Below are 14,209 nucleotides of genomic sequence, written 5' to 3'. Positions count from 1 at the left end.
AAAACTGTTGCACTGTATTAGGAAAAGTTATTGAAAAACCAAGAAGTGTGTGCACTATGTCTTGGATGAGCACCTCTGATGATAAAATTAAAACAATTTGGGATATTGCTAGAAAGGAAACAACAGTGGAAATCACAAAGATTTTATTCCTATCAAACTCAATGAAAAGTTTAACAAAAATCAGAAGTAATTTTAATAATCATTTTATTAAATGTTGTAGAGAAATTAGGATACAGCTGTTCATTAGGAAATACAAGGTTGTACGTGGAAGAAGGAATACCTATGCAATTTGATAAAATTGAAATTCAAACCACCTCTCGAACTGAAATTAGGAAAATAATAAATTCACTCAATGTAAAAGCATGCATGGAACTGATGGCACTTCCAACGGAGTACTAAAAGCCTGTTGTGAGCAGGATATGCACAAACGGTTTTAATCATATTTAAGTGGAAGAATGCAGAAGGTTGAAGTTAACAGTAGAGATAGTGAGCTAAAGTTAGCAGTCCTTGTAATATTAGTAATTTTCGGCCTACAAACATTAGTATACGCTCAATGGTAAACGCCTGATGGCCTGAAGTTATCAAACAATTGTAATGTAAAAGAAATCAATCGTCACATAGCAGTGGCAGAGTCTATTATTCTTTATCTTTGCCACTCTCACCCAGCGGTCGTAAATCTCTAAGTACACGTATCGATTAATGATATAAAAAAAGAATTCTGTTATTTGAAGACAAATGAAGCCTTGAGCGATTCACCTTTTACTGTTTCTATTCCACGAAAGGCAGACTTGCTGTGTTCTGCAAAAATTTTAAAATTTGTGTAAAATACTCTTTAAATGTCCTAATTGTCTTTTCAATCAGAAAACATGTAGTTTTATGTAATTAATTACGAACAGGGTCCATCGAGAGGACATGAATATGAAGTATTGCCTGTTATGTACAAAGCTTTTGTTAATATGCACCAGCCATTGTAACTTAATATTAAAACGTATGTAGCATTAAAAACGTATGCTTATATAGCCAAATTATCCATAAGTATCTCCATCTCCTCCTTACTTTAATGTTAATAATTTTGTATCAGTTTATCTCCAGAACCTACGATCATGCTGATGGACCCAACACAGCATTGAGGCAGGGTGGAACACTACCATTCTCCTTTCATTTCTGAATCATTTTTGTTATTGTGTAGTATTGCTTTTCTTTTAAAGTCAGTAAATCTTTTGGTCTATTAGTGTCGATCCAGGCTTGGCTGCGTCGCGGTCATGTAAACGAGCGGAAATGGTAATGTTACTTTGATAACACTACATCCTCTAACTGAGGAGGTATGAAGAATGGTGTCCCACAGTGTTCACGTTTGTTTCTCATATTTTTCTTAATATATGTTCATGACCTGACTCTCCACATTCATGAAGATGCAAAGCTAGTTCTTTTTCTGATGATGCAGTAATCACACCAAAGAAATATGAGTTAGCTGAGGAAACTGTGAATTATGTCTTTCAGGAAATTAAGTGGTTGTCTGCAGATGGTTTTGAAAAAACACAGTGTACACTGTTCTGTGCAGTAAATGGCAGAATACCATTGATAAGTATAGATTTTGAACAGGAATCTGTTGCTAAGCAGAATATTTGAAATTTCTGGGTGTGTGCATAGATAAAAAATTAATTTGAAGACGCACATCATGACCTTATGAAACATGTCAGTTCAGCATCTTACGCAATTAGGGTTATTGCAAATTTTGGTGACAAACATATCAATAAATTAACTTAAAATGAATATTTCCATTCACTGCTTTCATATAGCTTGAAGTTTTAGGGTCACATAATTTAGAGAAAAGTATTCATTGCACAAAAGCCTGTAATCAGAATAATAGTCGGGAAGCACTGAAGATCACCTTGCAGACACTTATTTAAGGGACTAGGGAGGTTCGCAGTACCTTCACAATACAAGAATCACAGTTCAAAGATAATAGCAAAGAGCAGTGGCTAAATCTGACTTTGGCACAGAAAGAGATGAACTGTGCAGCCAGAAAAATCTTTGTTTGTCTACCAGGTAGAATTAACAGTCAGACAGATAGCCAACCAGCTTCTAAAAACAAATCAAAAGTATTTATGAATGAGGACATCGTCTACTCAGTACATAAATTTTTAAATATGAAATAGTAATTTAAAAAATATATATATTGTGTAAAGATAGCTAATGTTAAACTTACAAGTTCCACATTGCAAAGTGACATATTTGGGATCTGTGGAACATGTATTAATGTAGTGTAATATCATCAAACCAGGCAAGGACTGTACATAACTCTATAGTTATCGTAATTTGTGTCTTACCAGCTGTAAACAAAATCATGTTGAAAGTTTGGTCAGCATGTGGTTTACCTGTGTCAAAGAATCCAAGAAAGTACTGATTGACTTTCTGCCTGGGTTCAAAAGGTATCACTCTATTATGTACACTATGATTGCCAGAATGCACTGACCACCTGTGTGTCAATGTTACATTTGAGCAGTGCGTGATAAATTAAATTTGTAATGGTCTTATTAGTTGTGTTCAGAGGACTATCAAGTAGATAGTCAGCACTTGCCATCTGTAGATCATGAAAGTTTCAGTCTTCTGAGCAATATCTAAAAGGGATTCACTAGACCTCTATGCTGTGTAACTTGTCCTATTTGACAGCAGGTATATAAGAAATGCACCTACATGGGTACCAGACAGGCATATACTTTTTGAAGACAGAGTACAGAAATCAGTAGGATATGATATTACACATTAACCTGCCGATTTGGAAATTTGGATGAAAAGCCATTTCATTGTTTTATTCTTAAACTACAATTTTTAATTCATTGAAACAATGTGTAACATCCTGAGCAGTTAATACTACTAACCGATAAAGTGATTATCTGCAAACATTTTGATCAATCACAAAGTAAATATATTTAATCAGACATTTAGAGTAAATGGTTCTAAAGTGTGTGTACATGGATGATATACACTCTCCAGTAGACAAACCTCATCAAAAGTGGAAAGCTTCAATCAGTGGTCCCTTAAATTTTCTCTTGACCACAATTGTTTCCATGAAAGAATGAGAGAGTGAAGGAGTGATACTGTGTGTTAAAGATGACGAACATTAACAGTGATTTCAACTTCCTATGCATTATGGCAAAGGAAGTAGTAACCTCACTTTCAACTTGGGCAGAAAGCCACACAAACATATGTAATTGAATTACTTAGTCAAAACACAGGTAGCAGTGAGGGATATGTAGCCCAGTACCCAGTCTGTTACTTAGCAAGCATACAAGGTGATAATTATTGAAGTATATGAAAAAATCGTAAATAAGTTACAAACTACAGCGGTCACACACTTTATTCAACATGTAAACTTCACCACAGATATTGGGATTTAGGTTATGACATGTTCGATATGCCTGCCATCATTGGCGATGATGTAGCTCAGCCAAATAGCAAAATTCTGCTATACCCACTGACGTGTCAGAACGTCATTGTCGTCGATGACCACCTGAATGTCGCTTTTCAGCTCAGCAGTGGTTTGGGATTACTGTTGTACACCTTGTCTTTAATATAGCCACACAAAAGGACTGAGATCTGTTCAGATCCGGATGAGGGATTTTTCAGAATTGTAGGAATTTTTTAATTTTGTTTTTCAGTTAAATTTTTGTAATTTTGATTGCTAGGAACTGATACACTAATAAAAAAAATTAGTTTAGCTCGCCACTGCAGAAAAATACTGCAGCAATAAAACGCAAAAGAGGGAATATCACCAAAATAAATCTTTCGTTGCAAAGAAAATGAGCCATTCACATAAACAGAATAAGTGCACACACAGGCATCTGCCGACAGCGCTGTCAAAGATTCTACAATATTTTCTAACAATGAACTTCTTTCAATATATCTCATTCCTGGGCAGATTTTGATGAGTGAAGTCACAACTGGTTACATTTCTAACAGGACGTGGTGAAATATCTCGAATGTTGGTTTCAGAAGCATTACTTTCAAAGTAAATTTCCTTTTATGGAAGATGATCATGCATGTCAGAATGTGTGATGATTTTCTTAAATCATGGAGCATTATATTCACATTCAAGACTTAACGCTGACCACCAGCAAATGTGAAAAAATTTTGGGCCCAGAGGACAAGTCATTTATGCCTTATATTTTTAAATTTTGGTGGCACACTTGCATTTGCTATATGTTGAAAAGGTAATACAAAAAATGACGAAGTTTCGAGTTTAGTCTTTCATAATTATTATACTTTCCTCATTGACAGATTATGCAATAATGCTGGCAAAAAATATAGTTGCCTTTCAAAAACAAGAGCGAAGTTCTTGAGTGATTTCACATGTAACTGGCTTTACTATGGGAGAAGTCGAAGTGCTCTACAGAACACATATCCAACCACGTAACCCACGAAGTGTCTGGTGCACATCAGTGAAATTTATAATCGTACTTGTCAGAAATATAAAGCTGCTAAAATTGAAACTGGTGCCCTCAGAAAAACAGCAAAAGCTGTTAGAATGTCAGTATTATATATGAAAACTTAACTTTCCTTGTAGTTGTACTGATGTACAGTAATTTAAACAATTAACTTCTTCCGCTTGTGTGTTTGCACAGCTTAACATTCATTTTGTTATTGGCTGACATCACATTTCCTATGCTCTGAATATCTGCTGTCATCGGCTGGCGAGATCATGTGACACAAGCTATGCTTGGCCCACAAAAGCACGTCATAATCTTTCAGTGCTTTAGAAGCTACTGTGATGTAATTGTTGGAATTCGTGTTCATACTTTCGTCATACGAAAATATGTAGTGGACATGTTGCCACACATCAAAGTTCCTTCATAAATGCTTTGATTTTTGCTAGGTTCAGATTCCTAACCTGCCAGAAACTTCTATACAATCTTATAAACCCATAACCATTCAAGGGATTGATGAGGTTTACAGCTCCTAGGGTAACGATATCTTTCAAGATGGAAAAATGTACTTCCACCCACTAAAACGTTTTTCATCCTGGAAAGCACGTTTCTAACTGGGAAATCTAAGAATATTTCTTTTCTGGACATACACCCAGTTAAAAAGGTTTAAGGTTTCCATATGAAATGAAATGCCTATTGAGAAGAGACGCCTTGCATGGGTGGTACAGTTGTTTTATCAGAACAGCAGCACTGCATTGCAAGAATATCATTGATATAAATGGCTGGGAAGAGCTCCATGTCAATAAGTATGGTGAAGAATACAATCAAGAAATTTGAAGAAATAGGTGAATTTAGTAGTGCAGCAGATTCCCATAGCGCTCATTCAAGTTGCTTTTAGCTGACCATGCAGCAGATACCTCAAATTCTGCATTAAGTGTTAGAGTTGTCACAGGATCTCTCTCTCTCTCTCTCTCTCTCTCTCTCTCTCTCTCTCTCTCTCTCTCTCTCTCTCTCTCTCACTCACACTCACACTCTCACACACTGCCTCTTACTGTGTCTCCCCCAGTCAACAGTTCAAAAGATTTTGTGGCACATTTCACACTAATATCTCTATAAGGCTCAGAATTTGCTGCTAAAGAAGCTCCAGGATAGGCCACAATGCTGTGACTTTTTCTTTATTTTTGGCATGCCTGGAAAAGAGTAATTTTGGGCTGGGGAATATTCTTTGGAAGTACAAGGCATATTTTACTCTGCATGGGGCCATGAATGCACAGAACTGTCACATATGGGGTTGTCCTCCCAAATCTTGGGCAGGAACATCCACTGCACTCAGCTTATGTGACAGTGTGGTGTGATTTCACAAGCCCCTTCATTCTGAGTCGCTGTTCCTTGTAGGTGACAGGTCAAGCACCTCTTAGGTGTACAGAGACGTCTGAACTTTATAAGGACCTTGTTATGTAACGTGATTCAAGCATTTCAAGACCACAAGTGTCTGCACCATTATTTTGATGTGAGATGGGGTGGCATGATATGGCAGTTGTCGAGTGAACTATTGGTTTCATGAAATCTTTGGTATCACCCACATTATATCTAGGCAGTTTAAAGACATGTGGCCTTAGTGATCCCCCGACCTAAGTTCATGCGACATGTGCATGGTGGGATATTTGAAAGATTTATTGGGGATGTATCCAGATATTCCTGATCAGAAAGATATCATATGATGACACTCAATCTGATTACACTGAATATGCTATAGGCAACTGTTAACCATGTCATGTCATGGATACAACATGTTGCAGAGTCAGTGGACCATTTTGAACACATAACTTCTGATCATATCCTAATAAATGTACCAGAACGACCATTATCATCGCTCTGATCGTTTCTCCTCTTTTATTTCATTACAATGTTACAGCATCCTACAAAGTATAGAGCGCACGCTGCAGCACCCAAACATCAGACAGTTTCCCCCTCAATAAATTCATAATAAAGTTGCTATGACGTCTTGCAGAGATACCACAATCATTCTATGATTGCTACTCAGCAGAGGTTTTTATCAACAGCTTGTGTGTATTGTTGTTATTACAGTGTAATAGTTATGTGTCTTGTGTTAGTGTCTTTTACAATATGCAGTGTGTGCCACATATCTCTAATCATTAAAACCTGCCTGAATGGACTTGTTATTCTCCATGAGTTCTGTCTGCAGATCATGGTCTAGTAGCTAGCATTGCTGCTTCTGGATCATGGGGTCCCGGGTTCGATTCGTGGCCAGGTTGGGGACTTTCTCTGCCTGGTAACTGGGTGTTTGTGTTGTCATCATCATCATCATCATCAACATTATCATCATCATCATTCGTGACATTGGCTACAATGGACTGTGTTAAAAAAATAGACTGTAAACTTGGTGATACAAATTCACAACAGGGCCTTGGTGGTGGCAGTGGTGGTGGTGGTGGGAGGGGAAACGCTTTCAAATGGAGAAATGCACAACCAAAGCAATGTTTGTGCTAGACAATATAACATTGCTTTGCAGATTCCTGCCCTGGTACTCAGTGGTAATGTGATGGGTAGAAATCGAGACACTGAACAACAAATCAGGTGTACTTTTCCCTTGAGGAATTTTAGATGGGTTTCAACAGTGTTGGAACAATCTTGATAATATAAAAATGTTCAAAAGAACATGCCTTCTTTGCATGATGTTGATGTTTCTGAGATAAAAGCTTTTTATAGGCTTGCTTGTATTAACAGCAGTCTCCAACCCTGACATCAAATGCATTGACAATATTTCCTTAGTAGATGGAAGCAGATGTTATATTTTCATGGCAATGTATCAAACGACCCACAAGGGTAGCGAAGAGCACTAATATGCTGCTTCCTGGATTCGGGTAGCTACAGCAAACCTGGATCGAATCCGCACAGAGGATTAACGATGAAGGGCCGGTGTGCCAGCCAGCCTGGAAGGGGTTTTTAGGCGGTTTTCCTCATCCTAATAGGTGAATACCGGGCTGGTCCCCACGTTTCACCTCAGTTACACAGCTCGCAAACATTTGCAGACATTCGCACTTTCCCATGAATTACACTGGACGCAAACAGTTGGGGTGTATAAAATCTGGCGGGGGGGGGGGGGGCGTCTTTGGGAGTTGTGACCCCATCACAATACTAGCCTATATATGCATTGTCATGTCACAACCAGCCTCAGCCGAAAGACCGAGTAAAGGTGGTGAAGTACCATTAATCCCCTGACCCAACTAGTTGTTGGATAGAGAGTACCGGTATATATATATATATATATATATATATATATATATATATATATATAGAATGTAAGAAACGGTTTTTGTTCATGATGACAGCTCTTTGGTTTGAGAATCAAGAGAACAACGGAAGGAATAAAGTAGAGGTAACAGCTTTAGTGCCAAAATTTCTAACCATCAGTGGTGTGAGCCATCAGCACTGTTACTGTCCAGGCTGTAGTATGTGTGTTGATAAAATACATGTGCACTTCCATTATCACTGCATGAACAGTTTATGAATGTGCATGCCACAAAAAATGTTGTGCAGTAAATATTAAGGATATGACACAAGTACCCAGTACCTATACAATGGTTACATGGAGGTCTCTAAAACAATTGATAATTAACATCAAACTTTACTTATTGTTGAATTTTTCAGCAAATTCTCTTTCTTATCCTGGTTTGTTTATGGTTCACTGGCATAGCATAAAATTTTAATTGTAAGTTTTATATCTAGTACTTTGAGAAAAAGAAAGCTATTTGTCTGAAACCTTACTTGCATATTTTTTTATTTCTTTCTTAATTATTAACGTTCAGTTACTTAACTTCCATATGTATGAAAATGCATGTTGTACCTAATTGAGTTTAAAAAAGCTACAATATCTAATGATACAGTTGTCAACTTCTAGAATCTGGCACACACCATGATACCAGTTACGTTAAAAAAATCGTGTGATCCTAATTAAGAGTTTAAAAACACTCGAAATTTACCAGATACCATGCCACGCAAAACTATATCCCCAAGAAAACGCAAAACAGTCAAAAGTCGCAGAGCAAAAGATAGCACTGGGTATGCATGCCATCAGTAGTTCATACTCTTTCATGTCAAACATGATGCACATACTGGGGACCTGAAAGGCATCACAGTTCTGTTCTGTGGGAAAGGGTTTAACTGCAGGTGGAATAATGGGACCCAGATACTACAGGGGTAGCTCATGCATCAGCTGTTACCACTGCCACACAATATGTGGTGTCAGCTAGCGGTGTCTAATGGGTGATGAAGTGGCCATTTATATGTGTGCCCTTCAGTCAATGGTGTTCTGCAATGCCAGATGACCAGATGTTAGGAAGATGTAAAAATTTTCAAAAAGGCTCAGTGCAAATATATTGGAAAATTTACAACTATTTACATCTTTTCAGACAGTATTTCCATCTGTGCAAGGCTTCATACAAGTTGCAGTGCCAAAAACACAGTCTTAGATTAAAACCATCTGCAAGTGTGTCATTTACATTCATTCATCAGTATGCAGATTTTTCCCTTGATTGATGTGACATTGATTCTTGTTCATGAACCGTGAATACCTGATTAACATCCATTCTAGATACCTAACAAAATGTTGAAGCTTGCACTAGTTCTTTACTCAATGGGAATCAAACAAAAACAATCTGTTAATTAGGTGAAATAAATTTATCATTTCCAAAGGTGAAAGTGTTTGCGAAACAAAAAAAGATAATGGGAGAAGAACATTTAAAAATTATTTCTCTTAATTAAATCTTAAATACCTTGAATGTAAGAATTTTTTTGATACATTTAATAAATTGGTGTAAACTGTTAACTTGTAGTACTGTATTTTGAAAAGATTGTAACACATGAAAGTGAATTATTTTAAGTCTCATTTAAAATTTCAAATGAAATCAGCAGTGACTCAGATTCATCATTATTGAATTTCCTGTGGTTAATTTCGGTTCAAACCATTTTTACCTCATCAGTTCTTTCCTTCTGGAGGAATATAATAATTTTAAATCATTAACAGTTACTAAATATGCAATTTCTTATGCACTTTTATGACTTGTGGCCTATAGTACTGGATTTATGGACACTCAAATATTGTTTCTTTGTTGTATATATATCAACATTTAACATTCTTGTCCTCACTCTTCAGATTGACTCAGACTACTGGTGGGAGCTGTGGCATATCATGTGAAGGAATTTGTCACCATGGGCTGGTCCAGGATGATTCGGTGATAGACGAGGAGAAGTCAACACATGAGTTTGGTACAGAAAATGTGATTATTGATAAGGAATACTCAGTAGCCCCCCCATATGACTGTAGTAAGAGGGAAAAGGAATTACATCTATATAGCTGTGATTTCTGCCAACAGAACTTTCCTTCAAAATACAGACTCATAATGCATGTGTTTATGCACATTGATGGCATGCAACCACCTTTGTATGTTTGTAAGTGGTGTGGTGAGGTATTTCACAGTAAGGTTAGTTTGAAAACACATTTGAGAATGAGAGAGAATTATCATGGCTTAACTGCTTGCCACCATGAAAAATATGACTATAGTGATGAGCATCAAAGCAGTATCTTCTTGGATAGTGAGCCAGAAGTTTCTGTTACAGAACACATTGAACAGTCTTCATATAAGGAAACGTGGAAAACTTCAAAGAAGGCCTCTAATGACATGTGTAACACACACAAGACAAATGATGCAATAAGTGCTTATGGAATTTTATCTACAGCTGTTAATGTCAGTGCCCAGGCTGATCTACATATTGCAAACAGAACCAACAAATGTGGTATTTGTGCCAAATGGTTTGCTAGGTCAGGCGATCTGAAGACTCATTTATTAATTCACACTGGAATGAAAGTTCACAAATGTGAGATTTGTGGGAAATCTTTTACTTTGTTAGGCAGTCTCAAGAAGCACACATTAATTCACACTGGAAACAAACCTCACAAATGTGAGATTTGTGGAAAATGTTTTGCTAGATCAGATTGTCTCAAGACTCATGTATTAGTTCACACTGGAAAGAAGCCTCACAAATGTGAGATTTGTGCAAAATGTTTTGCTACGTCAGGTTGTCTCAAGACTCATGTATTCATTCACAGTGGAAAGAAAGCTCACAAATGTGAGATTTGTGCAAAATGTTTTGCTACATCAGGTTATCTCACGAATCATGTACTAATTCACACTGGAAAGAAACCTCACAAATGTGTGAAATCTTTTGCTAGGTCAGGGAATCTCAAGAGGCATTTATTAATTCACACTGGAAAGGAACCTCACAACTGTGAGATTTGTGGGTAATCTGTTGCTACGTCAAGCTATCTCAACAGACAAACATTAATTCACGCTGGAAAGAAACCTCACAAATGTGAGATTTGTGGGAAATATTTTGCAGTCAGGCGATCTCAAGAAACAAACATTCATACACACCTAGAAACGAAATTTGTGGCAAATCATTTGCTAGATCAGGTGATCTCAAGACAGATGCATTAGTCCACATGGGAAGGGGACCTCACAAATGTGACATCTGTGACAAAAGTTTCACTCAGTTGGGTACTTTCAAGACACATGCATTACTTCACATCAGAAAGTAACTACAAGTAATTGTTAGTTTATGCACATAGATTTTCCTGGTTGGTGCCCTCAAGGCCTATAAAATAATGAACGTAGTAGGGGGACAATAAATTGTAATGCCTGTGAAATAACATTAAAGTGTGGTAGAATTGTGAAAAAAGTGCAATAATGTGTACTATATTGAGGTAACAGATAATTTGAAAAACAAAAATCCCTATCTGTAGCTTGAGATGTTAAGAAATTGTATTACTAAATACTCCAGAAACATGAATCAAATGTGTTTTTGTCGTTAACACTGTCAATTACCACGCAATATTCAGTATAAGGCCAAGGAAATGTGATGACTTGCTGCTTATTATTCCAAACAAAGTCATTATGTAGTACTCGTTACTTTGCATTTGAGAAAGTGACAGCAAAAATATATTCATGGCACTTCCTTCACTGAGGCTCGTAAACTCAACACTTGAGACCCATGATTATGGCAATTATTTTACTCAGGTATTTTTCCTTAAGAGACTTGCTATATATGTCTTTAACCCGTTAGCGCCGGAATTAATTTTTTCGTGATATTTTTTAAAAAATTGCGTTATTATGTCTGTAAAAGTCATAAATTACACAACAGAGTTGTTTTGACGAAAGTCATTACCGCCATTAGCAAGATATTTGATGTTGCCATATGGCAACACTAGGTGCTTTCACTACTTAATTTTTTATAGATTACAACTTCAACTAAAATAAGTAGGTTATTGAAATTTCTTATTACATATACAAGTTTTGTGCAAATTTATTATTCAGTCTTCAGCATACAATTGATACTTTATAGCACAGTACAATTAAGAATCAAACTCTGAACTCAGCGTTATTTTACATGAAATGGAATAAAACAGTCAATACACAATCCCACAGTACACTTTGAACACATTGTTCTCACAATTGGTTTACAGTCCTTGTGTGCACACCTTTCCTTCTTCTTTCCTTCTGTGTGCTGGACGAGGTGGTCAGTCTTATCAAACCTAATTGAACCTGATATGCAGCTGTCGGAACATGCCCTTGATGCAGATGGACTCCGGGCTCCTTTTGGTACAGCTTGGTGTCTTTGCAAGTACACTGTTGCTATGTCTGTCTTGAAATCAAGCTGAGAAATGGTTTGGTTTCTTGCTTGATTATACAAAATCCAGATGTTTTGTATGGCGACATCTAACATCCATGTAAAGAGACACCAGTACCATTTCTTGTTTCTTATTGCAATGCGATAGCATGCTAGATTCTGATCCATCTGATGAGTACCTCCCATATACGTACTAGATTTGGCTACCAGTTTTGGTCTGGGAATCATTATATTTCGCTTTTTTAGTTGTGAGAATCTCTTGACTTGGCCAACTTCTTGTGCACCACATGAAGAAGAGATCATTGTGACAACTGAGTTGTCCAGCCACTGCACATACAATAATCCATCACTCTTCTTTGTTGCTGTCTCAAAATATCCCCAATCTTTCTTGGAAAATAATTTTTTGTTTTCCAGTATACATTCCTTAGGAAGTCTGTTTTCTCTTATGGTACCAATGGCAGAGTATCCACAGTACTTGAGAAATGAAAATAGAGATGCCCCTGTAAATAGATTGTTCATGTAGAAGTTGTAGCAAATTTTTCTGTTCACTTCAGGAATTTCATCCAATAAAACAAGTAAGGGACTTGCCGACTTGCCAAACAACTGCTCATAGACTGCTTTTCCCTTACGAACTTTTCCCTGATATGGTTCATAATTCACCAAATATCCATCTTTAGTATTTAGGCTCCATATTTTATAGCCGAATCTAATTGGCTTACCACGAATGAACTGGTTGCATCCATGGTGGCCGTAGTACTTCACCATATAATTCGTCATATGACAGGTGTTCTTCAGGTACAAAATTCTCAATGCAGCACTTCTTCAACATCTCCATAACTGGACGAATTTTCCATGCCTGTCATTTCCATGGATCTTAGTGTTATCTGCACAGTGCAGAAACCTGCATATTTGTAGAAATCTGTCTCTTCTCATAGACTGAGACACAGCCAAGTTTTTCAAGTCATCTTTTGAGTCCCAATAATTTCTTTTAGAAGGTAACTTATTGTAGCCACTGAGATACAAAATAGAGATGAAACACGATATTTCGTCTGCTGTAATTTTTGGATCCTGACAATTGAGAAATAGTGCATAAAGCTTTGTTTCTTTCAGTAAATGCTCAATAAATTCCTGGCCAATGGAAAGTTCTAATAGGTCAATGATCGACATGTTTCCATAGCTTGAGTAGTCAGGTTTTGGAAATGTAGAGGTAATTTGACTGTCAAAGTCAGCTCCTTTCTCCCACTGCCTCCCACATGTATCTTTTTCAGAAGCCCAGATCACGATATTGTCCGATAATAAGGTAGATCTTACCTCAGATACAGATGGCTGTGGTATATTTGGACGTTGTGTAGCTGTTTCAGGTACAATTGGATCTTGTGCAGTACGCATTAATGGTGCTGGCGGATTACAGTGCTCATATTCAACACCAATCCTTTCGTTATTTGGCATCCTTATTTCAGCATTAGCTCGTAGTTGTCGAGAGGACAGGTTGTCTAATAATCTGTAAAAATAAGAAATGAAATAGCAAATCATAATAAAGTCGGCATCAGTATACAAACAATTACAAACCAATGATAGGCATACTTACCCGCCAACATGTTCATCTCCCGAATCTTCATCTGTGTCTACATTCGGATCTGGGGGCTTAAGAAACACATCACCTTCAATATCGTCATTATAAAGAATCTCGAGCGCCTCAGCAAGCGAGAAACCTCTTGTAAAACAAAAAAAAATCGTCCTTTTACTGAGTACAGGCGCCTAGTGTTGCCATGTGGCAACACCGACGTTCAAACGGACTAAATGAACGTAATTTACTTCACAGCAAGCAGTAACCTCCCAAGAATATATATTTGAGTATTTAAAGCACAACCATACTAAAAAACCAAATTTTATATCGTAACTTACTGTGTAAAACATACTTACTCGAACTTATACTCCATTTTTCTTCGTCGTACAGCAAACAACGACTTCCAACACTGCTTACGCCGCAGAACTTAAATGTATTGTTAAAACTGTTGCATTGTAGTTATCTATACAGTCTTGCGGAACGGAATCCAGTGCTGCCAACACTCTCG

The 14,209-nt window shown here is 37.1% G+C and overlaps 1 protein-coding gene across 2 annotated transcripts in view; it reads left to right on the top strand.

Annotated features, from left to right (window-relative positions):
* The window catches only part of LOC124720267 (zinc finger protein 98-like), a 103,567-nt gene extending 92,319 nt beyond the window's left edge, over positions 1 to 11,248 (top strand). For both annotated transcript variants that reach the window (XM_047245584.1, XM_047245585.1), the window contains one exon: positions 9,604 to 11,248. In XM_047245584.1, coding sequence (XP_047101540.1) covers positions 9,604 to 10,753 — 1,150 coding nt within the window. In that variant the 3' untranslated portion in view covers positions 10,754 to 11,248. The remainder of the gene's footprint in view (positions 1 to 9,603) is intronic.
* The last annotated feature ends 2,961 nt before the right edge of the window (positions 11,249 to 14,209 follow it).

The sequence above is a fragment of the Schistocerca piceifrons genome, chromosome 11, assembly GCF_021461385.2.
Source record: "Schistocerca piceifrons isolate TAMUIC-IGC-003096 chromosome 11, iqSchPice1.1, whole genome shotgun sequence".
NCBI classification, from domain to species: domain Eukaryota; kingdom Metazoa; phylum Arthropoda; class Insecta; order Orthoptera; family Acrididae; genus Schistocerca; species Schistocerca piceifrons.
Note: the sequence above shows the minus strand (reverse complement) of the source record. Positions and strands in the feature narration are given on the sequence as shown.